This window comes from Stigmatopora argus, chromosome 12 (genome assembly GCF_051989625.1).
Source record: "Stigmatopora argus isolate UIUO_Sarg chromosome 12, RoL_Sarg_1.0, whole genome shotgun sequence".
Lineage (NCBI taxonomy): Eukaryota > Metazoa > Chordata > Actinopteri > Syngnathiformes > Syngnathidae > Stigmatopora > Stigmatopora argus.
In genome coordinates, this window is record NC_135398.1 from 12,444,992 (window position 1) to 12,461,946 (window position 16,955).

General features: G+C 40.2%; 1 protein-coding gene across 8 annotated transcripts in view; it reads right to left on the reverse strand.

The window, feature by feature from the left end:
* Positions 1 to 16,955, reverse strand: part of pard3ab (par-3 family cell polarity regulator alpha, b) — a 115,610-nt gene that overhangs the window by 27,286 nt on the left and 71,369 nt on the right. For 7 of the 8 annotated variants that reach the window (XR_013304145.1, XR_013304146.1, XR_013304147.1 and 4 more), the window contains 7 exons: positions 11,533 to 11,674; positions 7,767 to 7,965; positions 6,977 to 7,131; positions 6,058 to 6,102; positions 1,788 to 2,018; positions 253 to 505; positions 50 to 166 (listed from right to left, as the gene is read on the reverse strand). Coding sequence is in view for 5 of the 8 variants with exons in the window: in XM_077614727.1 (XP_077470853.1) it covers positions 50 to 166; positions 253 to 505; positions 1,788 to 2,018; positions 6,058 to 6,102; positions 6,977 to 7,131; positions 7,767 to 7,965; positions 11,533 to 11,674 (1,142 nt within the window). In the remaining 3 variants the exon portion in view is untranslated. The remainder of the gene's footprint in view (positions 1 to 49; positions 167 to 252; positions 506 to 1,787; positions 2,019 to 6,057; positions 6,103 to 6,976; positions 7,132 to 7,766; positions 7,966 to 11,532; positions 11,675 to 16,955) is intronic. The other variant, XM_077614726.1, reaches the window with a different exon arrangement.

A 16,955-nucleotide genomic window follows, 5' to 3' on the forward strand; every position in this document is an offset into this window, starting at 1 on the left:
CTTTTTTTGTTTTAACAATTTACTAACATTAAATGTTTAACAATTTAACCTTTCTTGCTCCATCCTCATCTTGAGTGTGTCCTCATCTGAGGCTTGCATGTCCTCCAGTCGCCATTTGTTAGAACCTTTGCGGTCCATCCTATCATCTTTACGGTGCTTTCCGAACCTGAACACAGCAAAAAATTTATTTTATTTTCTTAAACTAAGCAGGAAAGTAAAACTTTGAAGGGTATAAGAAGCCTTCTCGTTTACCTGAACATATCTCCGAGCCCTTTGAGCATTCCCTTTTTGGCTTTTCCCTTCTCCTTCTCTTTTTCTTTGTCTTTTAGCTCATCTGCCTTCTTTTTCTCCTTGCTGCCTTTCTCCTTTTTCTTCTCATCTTTGGCTCTTGTGTTCCCATTGACCATCGTCATCTTTTCGCCTCCAGGCGACAGCGGCGACAGCTCGGCCAAAGTGGACACGGAATCTCGACCCGAGCGAGAACTCTCCTCGGTGTCCTCCTCCACTGCCAGACACACAAATTCCCAAAACACCTTTTCATACCAAAAAAGCTTGAGTAAATAGAAGAGAAACATTTTTCTTTTCCCTTTTGTGCTTATGAAAACAAGTCTCGCACTTATTTTTTTTTAACATAAGCAGAATATACCAAGCCTTATCCCATAACGAGGGGACTAAATAAAGGATATTTTATGCGGTCAAATTCCACACCTGACACTGGAGCGAGTGGTGCAACCTCTCTCTCTCTGTGTGACAATGACCACAACTTTGCGATATCATCTACAATTAAACACACAAGGTTATGAGGCTCAATGGCAGAGGATGTGGGTTCAATTCCCTGCGCTGGTGACTTAACCTAAGCATCCTCGAGCAAAATGCTAAACCCAGCATTGGTCCTGATGCTGTGTCATCATTAGGTAAATGAACATATAGTGTTAAAGTGCTTTGAATGCCTTAAAGGTGGAAAACCACTATACAAGCATAAGGACATTTGCCACTCTGGTAGCAAACCTAACAGATGCATGTATTTGTATGGCTCGGCTGACCGAGAACCAGAAAATGCAAACAATATGTACCGTTAACAAAGCTAGTCTTGTTGTAACAGAACAAAAACATTTATTTCTTCCAAAATAATTATATGTATATGAATGCTAGGTGGGTTGTCAGTCAACCAGCTCTCCTGAGATGAGCGGCAGTGTGGCAAGAGCAAAGTGGGATGGCGCTTGTATGAAAAGGTGCAATGTTACATCACATCACGGTCAATTTCAAAAGGGCTCATTTGACCAGCAATTTGATTGCAAAACTGGTTGCAATCAAAATATAAACAGCATCATTGACAAACTTAATTGGCTTACGCCCTTACTTTCATACATTTTGCATGAAACGGTGGCAAAAAATCAACATTCCGCCATCAGTGATCTTTGCTCAATAAGTAGATTTTCGCATGAAATAACTTGCTTAAAGTAAATTCTCGATTAACATTGTGAAGCACTAATTTATTCATTAACTTGAGAGCTAACTGCGATCTTTTCCGACCGGCCTTAAACACACCGACCCGTGGTTAGTCACAAACTTAGCCCTTCAGCCAACACAACAAAAACAATAATGGTCCAGCTGTGTACCAAAATGCATCACTTCCATGCTTCACAATGCAAAGATTTAGGCTTGACAAGGCAAATTACGTGACAACTGGGGTCCTCGCCGAGGAAGTCTGGCTGCAACCGCTACAGGGGGCACAAAATATGTAAATGGAAACACTGAGACGGGCGATTTGACAGGAAATATCTTACGCGTCTCCATGCCCTCGTCGTCGTCCTCGGTGGCGGGTGGCCGGTCGTACGACTTGTCGATGGCTGCACGGAAGCTCTCGTTGCAGCCCCGGCCTCGGATGATCCGAGGGCGAGGACGGTGGAAGGGAAGGTCGCCGTTGAGCGTCACCTCAGCAACGGCTGTCTGGAGACTCTCCAGGGAGCTTGACTTCTTCAGCCCCAACGAGGGACCCACGTCCTTCGTGGACGAACCTGATTGAAACACAGGGAGACACACTCAAAAGAATGCATTGTCAATGCATAATATATATATTTTTAAACAATTTCTGTCATATTTCGGGATAAAAAAAAATTCTGCTTTTCAAAATATGACTAAGAATCCAGGGTGTTTTATTCGAGAAAAGGGAAAAAAATTCTCCATCCAAATTCAGTGATTAATTCAGCACTAATTAGTTAAAAAAATAGTGGTTGGTTGCCACAACCAGAAAAAAAGTATACCATCAAATGTGCCCAATGTCAGGCATTCAAATAAAATATGACCATTCTTGCAAGAATTTCTTCCCATCTTTGAAAAGCCAATAAAAAATGGGCTACACCAACATAAACTAATCCTTAAATCTCATTGATTCTGTGCTACATTTTAACGAGTGTCATCTGAATCTGAATGGGGCTGACTCTCAATATGAATTCTACTACTATATTTATTAGTACTAGGTCTTCTACAAATACCTAAACTGCTACTTTTACTACATTTCCTAATTATTACCTCTACTCCAACACTACCATCAATATTTTTCCTGCTACAATTACTACAAATTACACTAAAATCAAAAACTATTTCTACTACTACATCAATGTTGACTACTTTTGAGTAACTCCTACATTAAAAATTAGATGCCACCATTTTTTTTCTCTAGCCACTTGAACTTGTATTCCTACTACAATCTTAGCATAAATATAACTCGTATTTGTGCTAATTTAAGTCTATAAATAATCTCACCCACCTCCTACCACTTCTAGTTTATAACTTCTAGGAACCATGACACAATTAGTTTATCAAAGAAAATTCTTCCCCCTTGTCCTATTTGGCAAGGGAGGCAAGTCACCCAGATTTGCAGACTGGTTCTGCCTTGTACTTGCGTTCCATCTATGTGGTACTTTATACTTTGACCCGCTTGAGGGGAAAAGAAGCTGTCTCAAGGTCATCCACGCGAGGCGTCACGTCTTGTTTGGTCTCTGTCAAACAGAGCGTGCATTATTTATGAGCACGTGATTTTTTTCAAGTCGCCCCAGTCGAGGTCTAAAATCAAATCAAGCAAGTTATACTTTCATGTGGGTGTGGAAAACTTGCAGCTGCTTTCAATAAATGTGCACGACAACTTCCATAGGCTTTCACTGTAGTGGTAATGGATTAGAAAGGGGACATTGGCTGGAAAATTGACATTTTAATGTTTGTCTTGGTGTGGCTGGAGTGTCTGACCACCCACCAAGTGTGAAATAAAATAACCGAGTCAAACTTGACTTTTTCTGTTGCTGAAAATAGGTCTGAGCAAGTCCTTTTGTCGCATTGTAATGAGACACTTTGGATCATTTACGCACAAAATTTGCCAGCGATGATTTAGCATCTAAGTTACTGATTTTTGTTTGGTCATGTCAAACAACCTTGCCACTGCGTCGGTGCATTTTGGATAACAATGTCCGCATTTCTGGATTTTCCAGATGTTGCGTAGATTTAATGGTCTTACACCCTTTAACATCTCGCTCACGGAAAAGGCGGGCTAGTATTGTCGAGCGCTAATGTGAGCAACAATAATTAGCGAGCGACCCGGCAGCCGTTAGGTCTTCGAAAAGTGTCTGGACTTGACAGTGATAGATTACTTGCTGTCAACACGCCACCTTAAACGAGGACGGAGCACAGGGATGGCGTAATTAGCCAGCCAAGCTCCTCGGCTAATGAAAAAAAAAGATGAAATTTATCGTCTTTAACGGTGACCTCAAAACAGAACATGAGCGATTGTGTGCTCAACAAGCAGGAGAGAGAAAAAACTAAATCAATAAGCTTCGTTCTCCGCCACAATGATAATTGATGAACGCGTTCAAACTAAATTGGTTGTGAAGAAGCAAATTCAATTTTAACAGTGTAGGTATATAGACTGTATATATATATATATATATATATATATATATATATATATATATATATATATATATGTGTATATATATATGTGTGTATGTATATATATATATGTATGTGTATATATGTGTGTGTATATATATATATATATGTATATATATGTATATACATATACATATATGTATATATATATATATATATATACACACACACATACATACATATGTGTGTGTGTGAGTGTGGGCGGTTTTCATTTTTTTCCATTTTCAATCATTGCAGGGGGTTGGATTATCAACTTAATTTGACCTATTTTCTACCATTCAACCACTCAATTATATTTAAATCATTTGATCAGACAAAAGGTTAGACTGTTGCTAACGAGATTGCCAAATTAGAATGAAGAAAAACATTGCAAAGTATATGTAATAAAACTTTAAAATGGGAGAAAATAAGGCTATCGCGTAAGGTCTCAGACTGTGTAGATGTGCCCGCTGACTGTACTGTTCTTGGAATGTTGTGTCACAATGCTTAACACCCTTTGTAATCCCTATAGGACTCGATATTTGTCCTATCAGTCCATAGTACCTTATTCGAATAGGGAGCTGGCTTGCTCTAATGTGCTTTTGCAGTCCTTAACCAGCTCTGTCTGCAACATCTGTCCAGAAAAAGCCTTTCCACATTACTCTCCTTTACAGCTTCTTTATGTGAAAAGTCTGCTGAATTGTAGAATGGTGCACAGTTACCATCTGCAGAGAGATCATGCTGTAGTTCTTCACTGTTTGCTGGTCTTTAACCATTCTTACTATGCTTGGACTTGGCCTTCACATAGTTTTCGAATGAACAAGAATTGTCTTTGTGTTCTTCCATTTCACACCCATGTTCCTCGCAGTGGAAACTAACAAATCTCAGAGACAGCTTTTTATAGCCTAGTCCTAAATCTAGATGTTCAACAATAGGATTTCTTTGGGTCATTTCGAGTTGTCTTGAGCCCACAAGTTGCCACTTGTTTCCAGAGATTCAAAAAGTAACAAGATGCAAATGACTACAGTAAAAAGATTTTCTCATTACTAAAGATCTGTTTATAAGGTTCAAGCTGGGTAAGCTTACATTGCCAATTTTGGTTCCCAATTAATAAGTAGACGCTACAGCTATTCGAATAAACAGAATGACAAGGGTTTGCACCTGCTTTGTTGTTTTGACACATCAAGCATTTCTGTTGCCCCCATGGGGAAGAATTAAAAGTTCCGCAGCCCCTCCAACTGAAAATAGTCTTTTGCTAAAATTCTTACTACACCTCTGCTTAACTCCCCGAACGAACTCTGACAGTGAGTGCACCACTGCTATCCACCAAGTGAATATGAAATGACACTTTATTCTGGTCCGGCATTTTTTTTTTTTTTTTTTTAAGTTACAAGCTCACGTGTATCGCTTTAAACCCCCCCTGCCTATGGGGGCATGCTCCACTATTTGAGAAGGACTGCTTTATTTTAATATGCCTAGTTTCACTTTTGAAATATCCCTACATCGTTTTTTATGCCATATAAATTTTCCAATCCAAAAACGTAATTATTTATCGATGAATATAATGGATAATACAGTTCTTGGTACCACTGTAAATGACCATTTGAAATACAGGGTAATGTATTAAAATAGGGAAATGGAGAGTTACTTAAACCCATTGATGAAGAAATTAATGTTTGAACACAAAAAAAATGACACCACTAAGATTGTAGCCATTTTGTGACAATTCATATCACTCTCATAAACACAAGAGTCTGGGAAGATTGGTGAAACTGCTGTCAGAATGAAGGACAGAAAATCTGGATACTTACATTTAACTGGCCCAAAAAGTTGTGGCATTTGGAAAATGCCTGTCCATAGATTGACCACATAGCAATACTGGCTTTTATTTCCATTTTTCCTCACTATTACAAATCTAATAAATGAAATGTGCATTTTCAATTGTTTTAAACAATATTCTTTATGTCAAGATTGGGCACAAGATAAAGGGTTTGTCTGTTTCTGGCACTAATAATCTTTCAGAATAAAAGCTGATTTCCGAAACATCAATATTTCAGGTCAATATTCAGAAGTTGGGAAGGTCTTTCTTTGAGGCTACTTTTACTTGTTGCACTACTACTAGCTACTAACCCTTACCTGTGCCGGCGTCGTGCCGCAGGCTGAGGTTAATCTCGTCGGCTACTGTTAAAGGAAGCGGAAGACGGGGAGGGGCAAAATATTTGGGGCTTTAGTTAGTATCCGTCACATTCCTCATGCAACATTCTGGTACAGCAAACATCACAAACGTTAAGGATGGGAGTCATGTCATGCCATGCCAAAGAAGCAGCTGAGATGAAGGACAAGGATGGAAGGATGGATGGGTTTGTCATTGGGAATGATGACGAAAAAGTGTAGGAGGAAGAGCAGGGCGAGCATTTCAAAAGAAGTTTTAAGGAGAAAAAAACATGAAGCAAACAGCAGACTCATAGCCAAGCCGTTGAAGATGACGTGAGATGTGTTAGAAATGTTTTGGCTGGGTTGTAATGGCTCACAATTTGGATTGTGCTGTGAAGACACACACTAGATGGCAAAATGTGCAATTCTGGTGAAACACCAGATCAAAGCCCACATTTGGCAAACTGATTTTTTTCCACAACTATACTTAAAATTGCCATTTTTTAGTACAAAATTGGGCAACTCTGATCCTATTCACAAGAAACCAACCTTTTGAAGGTAGTACTGTCATTTTTCAAGTATGAAATGACATTTTAAAATTCATGTTTACTAGCACCTAGCGTATTGACAAGATGTACCTTCATTCCAATGCAATATTTGATGTTACAAATTCATAGAACATAACCTATTCACTATTCACCATAAATAAAAACAAAAACAAACAAAAAGTTGGAAAGGTTGTTAAATATAGTTCCCAGCTGGGAAGGTTCTCAACACTGACTGTTTTTATAACCTAACTCTGTTTGCAGACATGTAATTAATGTAAAATAAATGTCTATTCAACACTCAGTCCTATTTTCATTACCTTTTCAAATAGTTGTGTTATAAGAGAAATAGCTACCTAAGTCCATGCTCTTGGATTTGCGCGTCTTGATGATTTCCATCTGGGAGGCATCCCCAAACTGCTTGATGCGCTTCTCCGACATGCTCTGTCGGCCAAAACCTTCCCGGTGAAAGGTGGCGTCAGCGGCGTGGCTGTCTTCTGGACTCTGGGAGCTAAATTTACAGACAACCCAGAGAGATATTTGATTTATAAAAGGCACAAAAAATTCTAATAAATTAAAGGTTTTTAATTTAAAAGATTAGGAAATTGAAAATCCTATTAAGTAACCAAAAATACAACCTTTAATTTGACACACTGCAAACAAGAAAATTGTGATCAAGCCTACCAAATTTAGATGAGCAATATACAGTAATCCCTCGAATATCCCGGCTTCAACTATCGCGGCTTCACTACATCGCAATTTTTTTTGTTAATTTTTTTTGTAAGTTCATACAAATGTGAAAATCCACGCTGAAACTCGCAAGGTGAAGCCACTCCCCTTTCTTCCGCTTGCTATTAGAACTTAGCACTGAAGTAAAAAATATATATATATTTTGTTTTTCAAAAATTCATAAAAATGTGAAAATCCACGCTGAAACTCGCAAGCGGAAGCCACTCCCCTGTTCTCTGCTTGCTACTAGGACTCAGCACTGAAGTAAAACAAAAACTTTTATTTTTGTATTTTTTTATGAAAAGAGGTTTGAATGCGATTTTTGGAAAGTAGGATTTTTCGTTTATCGCGGCCATAGCTGATCTACATTAACCGCCATAATCGAGGGATTAATTTGCATGGCTCTCTGATTCCCACCTGTCCTTTGGAGCAGGGACCTCTTGAGTCCAAGACGGTGTTATGTCGACGTTGAAGCCACTATTACCCCCCGTGTCATCATGGGAGCTGGACGATGATTGGTCAGATAAGTGTGGAGGGAGAAGCGGCGGCCCATCATCCTCAATAATGACGGTGTCATCTTGTGGCATGTTGACGGTTGGGGAAAGCTGGTAGTTGCCTGCAAATGAGACTTAGTTTAACATCAACAGCGTGACATCACGTAATGGACATGACATGATTTTTGCCGCGAAGCCTCAGTGAACTCTAAAAACTAATTGGACTAGTCAACTGGTTGCGCACTTCTTCATGTCCAGAGTAACCATTTGCTTGTTTAAGATCATGTGAAAACCCAGAGAGCCATGGTGGCAGGCAAGCAAGAGTCCGTACTCGAAGATTTGAAGAGAACGACTTTGAGCAAAGCTTAGAAAGGACTTGTTGTCAAAACAGACAGCCTGCCTGAGGCTGTTGGACTGCAACACCAAGATTACAAGATTTATCAGATGGGATAGGCACGAGTGACCCCCACAAACCTTGCGAGGATGCGTGGTTCGGAAAATGAATGAATGAATGAATGATTCTGACTCCCACTTGAATCTTAAATTAATCCCAGTAGGTAAGGCAGCAGGCTGCTGTGTAAATGGTTAAAGGTAGCTGTTAAAGTGCTTGAGCGCTGAAACAGTGCATGTAAATAAAGCGCTATGCTACACAAGCCCCTTCCAGTTACCAATTACAATAAGCAAAAAAACATTGGCACAGTGTTATACAGTGATATTACGATGAAATAGAATTTCCTCCGGTCATAAAATATATACTCATTCAACTGAAATGTAAGTTTATTCACTCCAATTCTGCTATGATTCTCTCTGAATTACAATAGAAATTACGTTAGGATACTTTGGTCTGGAATTATGACGTAATATGATACACTGTGATTAAGATAAACTAGAGATGACTCAAATTATGATTCACTCAAATTACAAAACACGACGCAATCTAATTATGAGACGAACCAAGCTAATTATAATAAATTAAAATTGACTCCAAGGACCCATATTAGGTAGGAGTCAGACCAATAACGACCATTCACTCCCCTTATCACACTTATTTGTAGCAATTCCTGTTTGATCTGTTCTAATTTGGACACAATTCACTCTATTGACAAAACCATTCAAGAAATGTATTATGCTAATCTTTCCCATTCCAATATGATTAATTCTAATAACACAATCGAGTATAATTAAAATGAGATTCCCTCCGAACTGTGAAAAGAATTGTTCCTGATAAAGACAGTAGACTGCACAAGAATAACACCAAGATAAAGAGCAGGAAAAAAAAGACAAACAAAAAACCCTGAGGGTGACTTCTTAAAGCAAATAACATATTGGGACGCTGGGTAAAGGCAAGGCAAAGGGCTAATCAGCTTAGAGAGTTTGTCATCGGGCACAGCGGCATTCCAGTGTCACAACAGCGTGATTAATTCAAGCTGCGCCAATGCCACAAATGAAGATAGAAACTTCCCCGCCGACTAAGGCGGGAAAAGAAAATAAGTCGGCATGCTCTCTCACCAAAAAGCCCACCCCCCCTCTAAAAACCTCTCGCTGATACACACAGCACAAGACTTGGTGGTTAATCTCCACTTTCAAATTGGATGTGTAGGGGGATCAAGGGTGGAGGATTTAGGACCTGAAAGCCTTGTGCATGCGGTTCATTTTTTTGTCTCAGTGAGGGGGTTAGTCACTACCTGCTAAAATTATTCGGGGTCATTTATAACGTAAATGACTTGCAGCGTAATTTAAGTGAATCTTGGTAATGTCGCCCATAGCATTTGCTCTAAAATTCCTCCTGTTGTAGGAACCACTACATGTTTTTCCCAGTCACCTATGCAAAGGTCAAATACGCGGTATTTCGGCAGGTACATCGCGTTCATCGTAATGTTCCACACTGTTCAACTTTCAAGTTGAAATTACTAATTTAAAAAAAAACAACGTACTGCCTTGTTTGCCACTTACAATCGGCTCCAAGAAGTTGAGAAAATTGTTCCATAAATGGGCTAATACTTGTGGAGCGCCTTCCCACCTTCGCAACTTTCAAAATGCTTTGACGCAATATCGGAATTCACCAAATGATGACACACCATAAAGAGCATCTTGCTCAAGGATATCCGGACAAGATCACCAGAAGAGGAATCAAACTCACAACCCCTGGATTGGGGAACAACAACTCTACTTCTGATCCATGCCACCCAATGATCTAATTATTTGCGATATAAGCATGGACAAATACATCTCCTAAGTCTAGGCACCACTGTACTGTGCCCTTGTATGGCCTGTTTTAAATTTACTCCAAAATGTATTCAACAAGCTCCTTTTCCAATTATGCAAAAAAAGGGAAAACACAATGAAGAGATGTCACTCTCACCTTTTTACGGCTCTATTCAGAGCATCGTGTCACCCCTGCAACGCCTCCTTTTCCTACATTGAAATGTCAGCTATTGTTCCTCTACTGATATTATTCATTGTGTTCTCAGGTGCTGCCATTGTTAGCATTATGAAGAAGGACGAGGTATACATTTTATACATTTGTCATTACTCTATTGATTTTGAAACGCAGAGTCAGTCAAAGTAGAATCACGACCAGGTAAAAATGTTAAAACGTTTCATGCTGGAAAGTAAAATGACCCAAAATACTAAATAATAACATCAGTTAAACTGGCAATACCCATCAGACATTTCCAGCTTTAAATTGTTGTAAATTGTAAAGCATTACTTTTTTTTTTAGACATGTGCAAAATCCATTTAAAGCTAAGCTTTGCCTCTCTACTTTTGTGTCCAAGAGACAACATTCTGCTTTTCCACCTCAAATAAGAACAAAAACTGACTTTGTAATTCCTTTTTAACTTTTCGCGGCTTTTTTCTTTCGCAACAAATGCTCCAGTCTTGAGAGGAAAAGGAATCCTTCCTGTTTGAATAAGAAAATGTCTTGGTGGCCTTATCTCACGTCCAGGCCTTTCACGCCTGCTGTGGAACCTTTTTTTTTGACTACTTGCAGTCTGAAGTGTGAAAAAAAAGGTCTTTGGAGCTGAAGGAGTGTGAAGCCAGAAAGGCGCGGCATGCATTTTAAGATGTGTGGACTTTTACTTTGAAGGTATAAAGTAGCCCACAGGTAATTTTATACTTGTAAAGACACACTGTACATTTAAGCTCCACCTTTTTAGCGGCATCTAAACCTGTTGCCGTGGCGACAGTGGACCAAGCGGTCCCCGTGCTGTCCTCTCGCTTGTTTGTCAAGCATGAGCGAACAGCATCTATTACCACTTTCTGTCATCCACAGCTGAAGATTTTTTTGTTGTTGTTTACATTCACTGGGTGTCAAGTGACGAGCAATTTGCATGAAGCTGAGTTGACATATTGTGCGGTTGAGCGGCCGCGAGGGGAGAAAGAAAAAACACAATGGTTGGCCCGTGACATTTTTCGCTGACTTTCTCTACTAATGATTTTTCATCGTTTCATTTTATAGCAGCGATTTGCGACGTGCCAAACTTGCTCGTGTTGTACAAATTGCGAAGATACAGAACAGTGAGTGACTTTTTGCTTGTAAAATTGTGAAACAATAAACAGTAAGTCAGAGTTCATCTTAAAACGCTTGTGTGGTAAGACAATACGACCTTGTCCGATGGTTAAATGCTCCAAAAAATGTTTGGAAATGACTTGAACTTCATTTAGTGGTAAAAGTTGTAAGGTCTTACCAACTGTGCGTGGTATCATCCCTTGTCGGGGCATCAGGTTATCATCTAGATCCTCCAGTGCGCCATAAAGAGAGTGGGATATACGCCGCTCATGCTCGTCCAGAGACAACGACGTTACGCTCTGCTGAGGTTCCGGTGCCTCCTGTCACATAAGACAATTAATAGATTACTGTTTGATTTGTAAAACCAGTGAACCGTAATGGATTGGTGTTGTACTGCAAATGGAGCGGAGTATCATATTATAGTATAATTAATCAATTGAAACTGGATGCTATCACATTGTATCGCGAAGACAGTCGTACCTCTACTTACGAAATTAATAGGGTCCAAGACTTTTTTGTAACTTGAAATTTTCGTAAGTAGAGGTGTACTTTATATGTAAATTCTCTAATTCGTTCCACGGTCCACACACAACTACCAATTAAACCCTTTGGAATTGGCGAGGAAAAATGTGAGGAAACACACAAAAATGAGAGAAAATTATAAGGAAAGCATATGAAAATGTGCCCTGCGCCGCTGAAATATCTTGCGGCCGTTATAGATTACACATGGCGGCAAGAGCCCGTTCTACCAGGGCCGAAAGCCATCCACTTTGTAATTCATTTTAGACTTTTACATGTGTCCTACATGTGTGTGAAAATATGTGCCACGTTGCATTTGTACAGTTTTTAATCGCTTAATAAGGGGAATTCAAAATAAAATAATGGATAAGGAAATGCAATTACTTTTTGGGGGATTTCGTAACTTGGATATTTTTCGTATCTCAAGTCACTCATTTGCATATAAAAAATTACGTAACCTGAAACTCTTGTACCTAGAAGCATGCATGTATTGTTGAAAATTGAGTGATTTCTTTTCCTTGATGAAAATATTAGGATTGGATCGTAACGCTTCGTAACTTTGACTGAATCAGCTCTCAGCCTAACTTTGAGTCGAATGGCTTGCATCATATGCAAATAGAGCAAATGGTACTGCTTAGAGTGATGCGCTTGGTCAAAGTTAGAATAACCGTCTCCAGAAATAATTGGCAGCGTCTCGAAAACCGGCGAATGTTCCATCTGAACAGTAATGACCAGGCAGCGCTTTGCATGCTAATGCTAGCCACGTAATAACCAGGATGAATGAGGATGGATTTCCAATCGGCCGGCCAGCGTTCAGGCTTCTTATTAGCCTGCGAGAATATCAACATACCTCCCGGGACTTGTGATGAGACTCCACTTTAGTCCAACAAATTGACCATTTTGTTCTCCTCTTAACAATAAGTACACATTCCTGGACTCTGTGGAAGTGCACGTGTGTGTCCAATGGATCATTGGTTGTATTGATTGGCTGCGGTTTGCTGCACATACCGTCTAGACGGCGACAGCTAGACCTGTAGGGATTAGCATCGTTGTCTGCGGTGCGTCAGAAGCGATAAGACTCTTTGTTTCCCGCTATATTTACTTAGCCTACACACCTGCGTATATACAACACACATACGGATCGGGGTGGGGGGACACGACAAATCAGATATCTGATAAGTGCAGCAGTGGGCATACATTATGTCAAAAAGACAAAACAAAAAACGTCGCAAGATTAATGAAAATGATTTGTTCATCCATTTGGATTGACACCACACAAAATGACTATTACTGTGATTCTCAGCTTTTACGTTCCTTTCAAATGTTGACAGCCATGATTAAGAATTCTACTCCAGTGTGATTGATATATCTTTTTCTTCTTATTTATTGTCTATTCTTTGGAAATGCATGGCATCATTCTATCTATCATATCCATCACTGTCAACTTCAGCCAAATTAAAAGTACTACAAATTAGTAGTTAACAGTGGCACATCATAAGGAGGAGGGGTTCGCACGTCTGCCTCACAGTTCTGAGATCGAGTGTTCAAGCCCGGCCTCCCTGTGTGGAGTTGGCAGTTTCTTCCCAGTCCTGCGTGGGTTTTCTCTAGGTGCTCTGGTTTCCTCCAACATCCCCAAAAACATGCATGTTAGGCTAGCACTCTAAATTGTCTCAAGTTATGACTGATTGGTTGTTGTCTCCATGAGCCCTATGATTGGTTGGCAACTAATTCATGGTTTGTCCGCATACTGCCCCCATTTGATTGGGATAGGGTCCAGCACACCCTGTGAATCTTGTGAGGATATGCGGTACAGAAAATGAATAAATGGTGCGTCATATACTGAGAGGTGTTACTAATATTATGGTGCGAAAGTCAGATTTAAAAAGCTCTATGTGTTGCTCTTGACTCGAAATGAGTGAGTTAATGAATTTGGCCAGCTGAGGTAATAGCGGTGGGGTGCAGGGGCGGTGTTGGGTTTGATCGTCGGTGTGCCGGGGGTGCGATTCGCCACGGCGAGGGAGCATGGACAAGCCGCAGTGCCGCGTGTTGCATATTCAGACGGATAATTAAGCAGCAGGAAGATCTGGATCCTGTCAGGGGGCCGCTCCAAGTTGGCTGGGATTGAAGATGGAATGAGGTTTGAGGGGTAGGGCGGGTGTACGGTCGGTCACGCTCATGATTTATGCAAACATTTGCGATTGTAAATTGGCTCCTCGGGAGGCCAGACATAGGCAGGAAGGTAAATAACACATGATTTGATTCTACATGTCAAGAACGTGTTACGTGTGCACCAGCCTTCGCACATAAAATTACGCTCCCCCGCAGGCTTAGTCGAGAAAGTCAAAACCCAGCCTGTGGGTGCTCTTATTATTTTATCATAATTAAATCACTCTGGGTATATCAAACAATATGCAGTGGTGCCTTAAGATGCAAGCTTGAATGTGTCTAAAAACATTTTTCCTAATTTAAATGAACTAAAAACTAAAAAACATGCTTCAGATGTGTAAAACTAAAAAACATGCTTCAAATGTGTAAAACTAAAAAACATGTTTCAGATGTGTAAAACTAAAAAACATGTTTCAGATGTGTAAAACTAAAAAACATGCTTCAGATGTGTATTTTGATAAGGGAAATAGTTATCGATGGAATTTTAGTACACTTTACTATAACAAGTTCAGAATGACCTATGACCACTCGGCTCCCTCTACTGGCTAAACCGGCTCCTACTGGCAACAATAAGTCCATAATTAATTAATCAGCCCTCAGACAAAAAATATAAAAGAAGAATCTGAGGATCGATAGGTATTAATCTATAGAAAATACTAAATTTCATTCTGACCCATTAACAAATGGAGGAACAATTTTAATTACACAATTAACGAAAATATCAGCCTCGAACCCAAAAAAATCCAGTTCGCTCCGGAAGTCATTTTATTCCATCTATCTATAATGTAGGAGTAGCGATTTCAATTTACACAATTAATAAATGTGATTAATGCGTCCCCACACAGAAAAACAAAATCGGGCTGATGGATTGATGTGTATAGTATGCTATATAATTTTGATCCATGCACAGAAAATGGAGGAGTAGCAATTTTTGATCGTGTTTTCGCTCAAAAGAGCAAGAAAAAAAGTGAGTTTTCGAGACCTCCCTCCAAGCAGCCCAAAAATATAAAGTAATGACATAAAAGTGAAATAATAATAATAATCGGACATAGGCCCCTGTTGTAGTTATCACAACACAAAAAGTCTACTTGTCATCACACGCAGAAACTGCGTGTGACGAAATTGATGGTGCTTCTCGATAAGCTACGTTTACTCGGCAAAAGACCTAAATCTAGTACGGACTTGTAATTGGCATTCTGCTATTGTGGTCTTTTTAGTCTTTATAGGTGGCAATAAACATTTGGCTAAATTGTCCTGCCAAACTGCAACTGACAGGACAACTCATCAGTGATACGACAACTTGTTTCTCAAAATATTGAAAAATAGGGTCATATAGGTGGACTGTTTTGGCAAATGGTGAAAATGATCACAAATCTATCTATCTATTCATTCATTTTATTTACGGAAGGTTTTGGAGGGGGCAGTCTGAATTGGTAGCCAGCCAATTGCAGAGCTGCCAACTACTCCGGAATTTCAGGAGTTTACCCGGAAATGCAATGCAAACTCCGGGACTCCGGACAACCTCCCTAATCTCCGGAAATCCCCCAAAAAATGTTACTTAAATTATTTTTGAAGCAACCATTTCAGTACCAAATTTCCAATGTCAATGCCTCAAAATTCACACCATCGCTACACCTTCCGCCATCTTGATTCAACTGTTCTGTAAACCAGAAGAATTTGGTAACAACAGTTAATTGTGAATCATCAGAGTTACAAATTCTGACGAATGATTCGTCTTGTACGACTTCAGCGCATATTGATTTTGCATGAATCACATTCTCTACGAATAAACTCCGGAAATGGGACAAGGGTACTCCTGAAATGGGGTCGACAGTTCTGCAATTGCAGGGCACAAGAAGACGGGCAACCATACACGCTCACACTCATACATAGGGATAATTTAGTGTCCAACCAGCCTACCCTGCATGTTTTTGGGAAGTGGGAGGAAGCCAAAGCACCCAGAGAAAACCCATGCAAGATCCCCATGCAAGCTCAGGGAGAACATGCAAACTCCACACAGTGTGGACCAACCTGGGATCGAACCCAGAACTGCGAGGTACTCGGACGTTTGGTCGCCGCACTTTTGGTCGCCGAACGTTTGGTCGTCCGGAAGGTTATTGATAATTACCATTTAAAATTGTTGCTCAAATTCCCTAAATACAAACTGCGAATAATTATTTAGTCATACTTAATGCCCTATTAATTAATAGGTTAAAGAAAAGCTCCAAATTTCCCGTACTTTTATTGTGTTTTGTTGGAGAACTTGTTAAGAACCTGACTGACGTCCCTTCCTAAGGGGACAACTCATGTACATACAAACTCTTATACACTCACACGTCCGCTCAGTGAAACTGCTCAGGGCCATTGTTGGCTTTGATTGATGCATAGACCGTGTTGTTTTACCTTGTTTTGTCGCCGGACTTTTGGTCGCCGGACGTTTGGTCGCCGGTTGTTTGGGTCCGGGCAATCAAACGTTAGCGACCAAACGTCCGGCGATCAAAAGTCCATCGACCAAAAGTCCGGCGACCAAACGTCCGGCGACCAAACATCCGGCGACCAAACGTCCGGCGACCAAACGTCCGGCGACCAAACGTCCGGCGACCAAACGTCCGGCGACCAAACGTCCGGCGACCAAACGTCCGGTCACGGAACTGCAAGGCCCACGCGCTAACTACTCCTACACCGGACCACCATGTATACAATTAATTTGAATAATTCAATAAGCTTGGCTAACAATCTGTAATATAGGGTTGTGTTACTCATCACTTTCACGTGGGTATGTTTTTTTGTGGGAGGGGGTATTGTTGGGTAGCAGACACTGCAATAGCCTGAGGTGACACCTGCGGCTCTCTAGTTGAAACGTGGACAAAACGCCACAGGGCCTTGAACCTGAATGCATGCATTCACAAGTAGCAG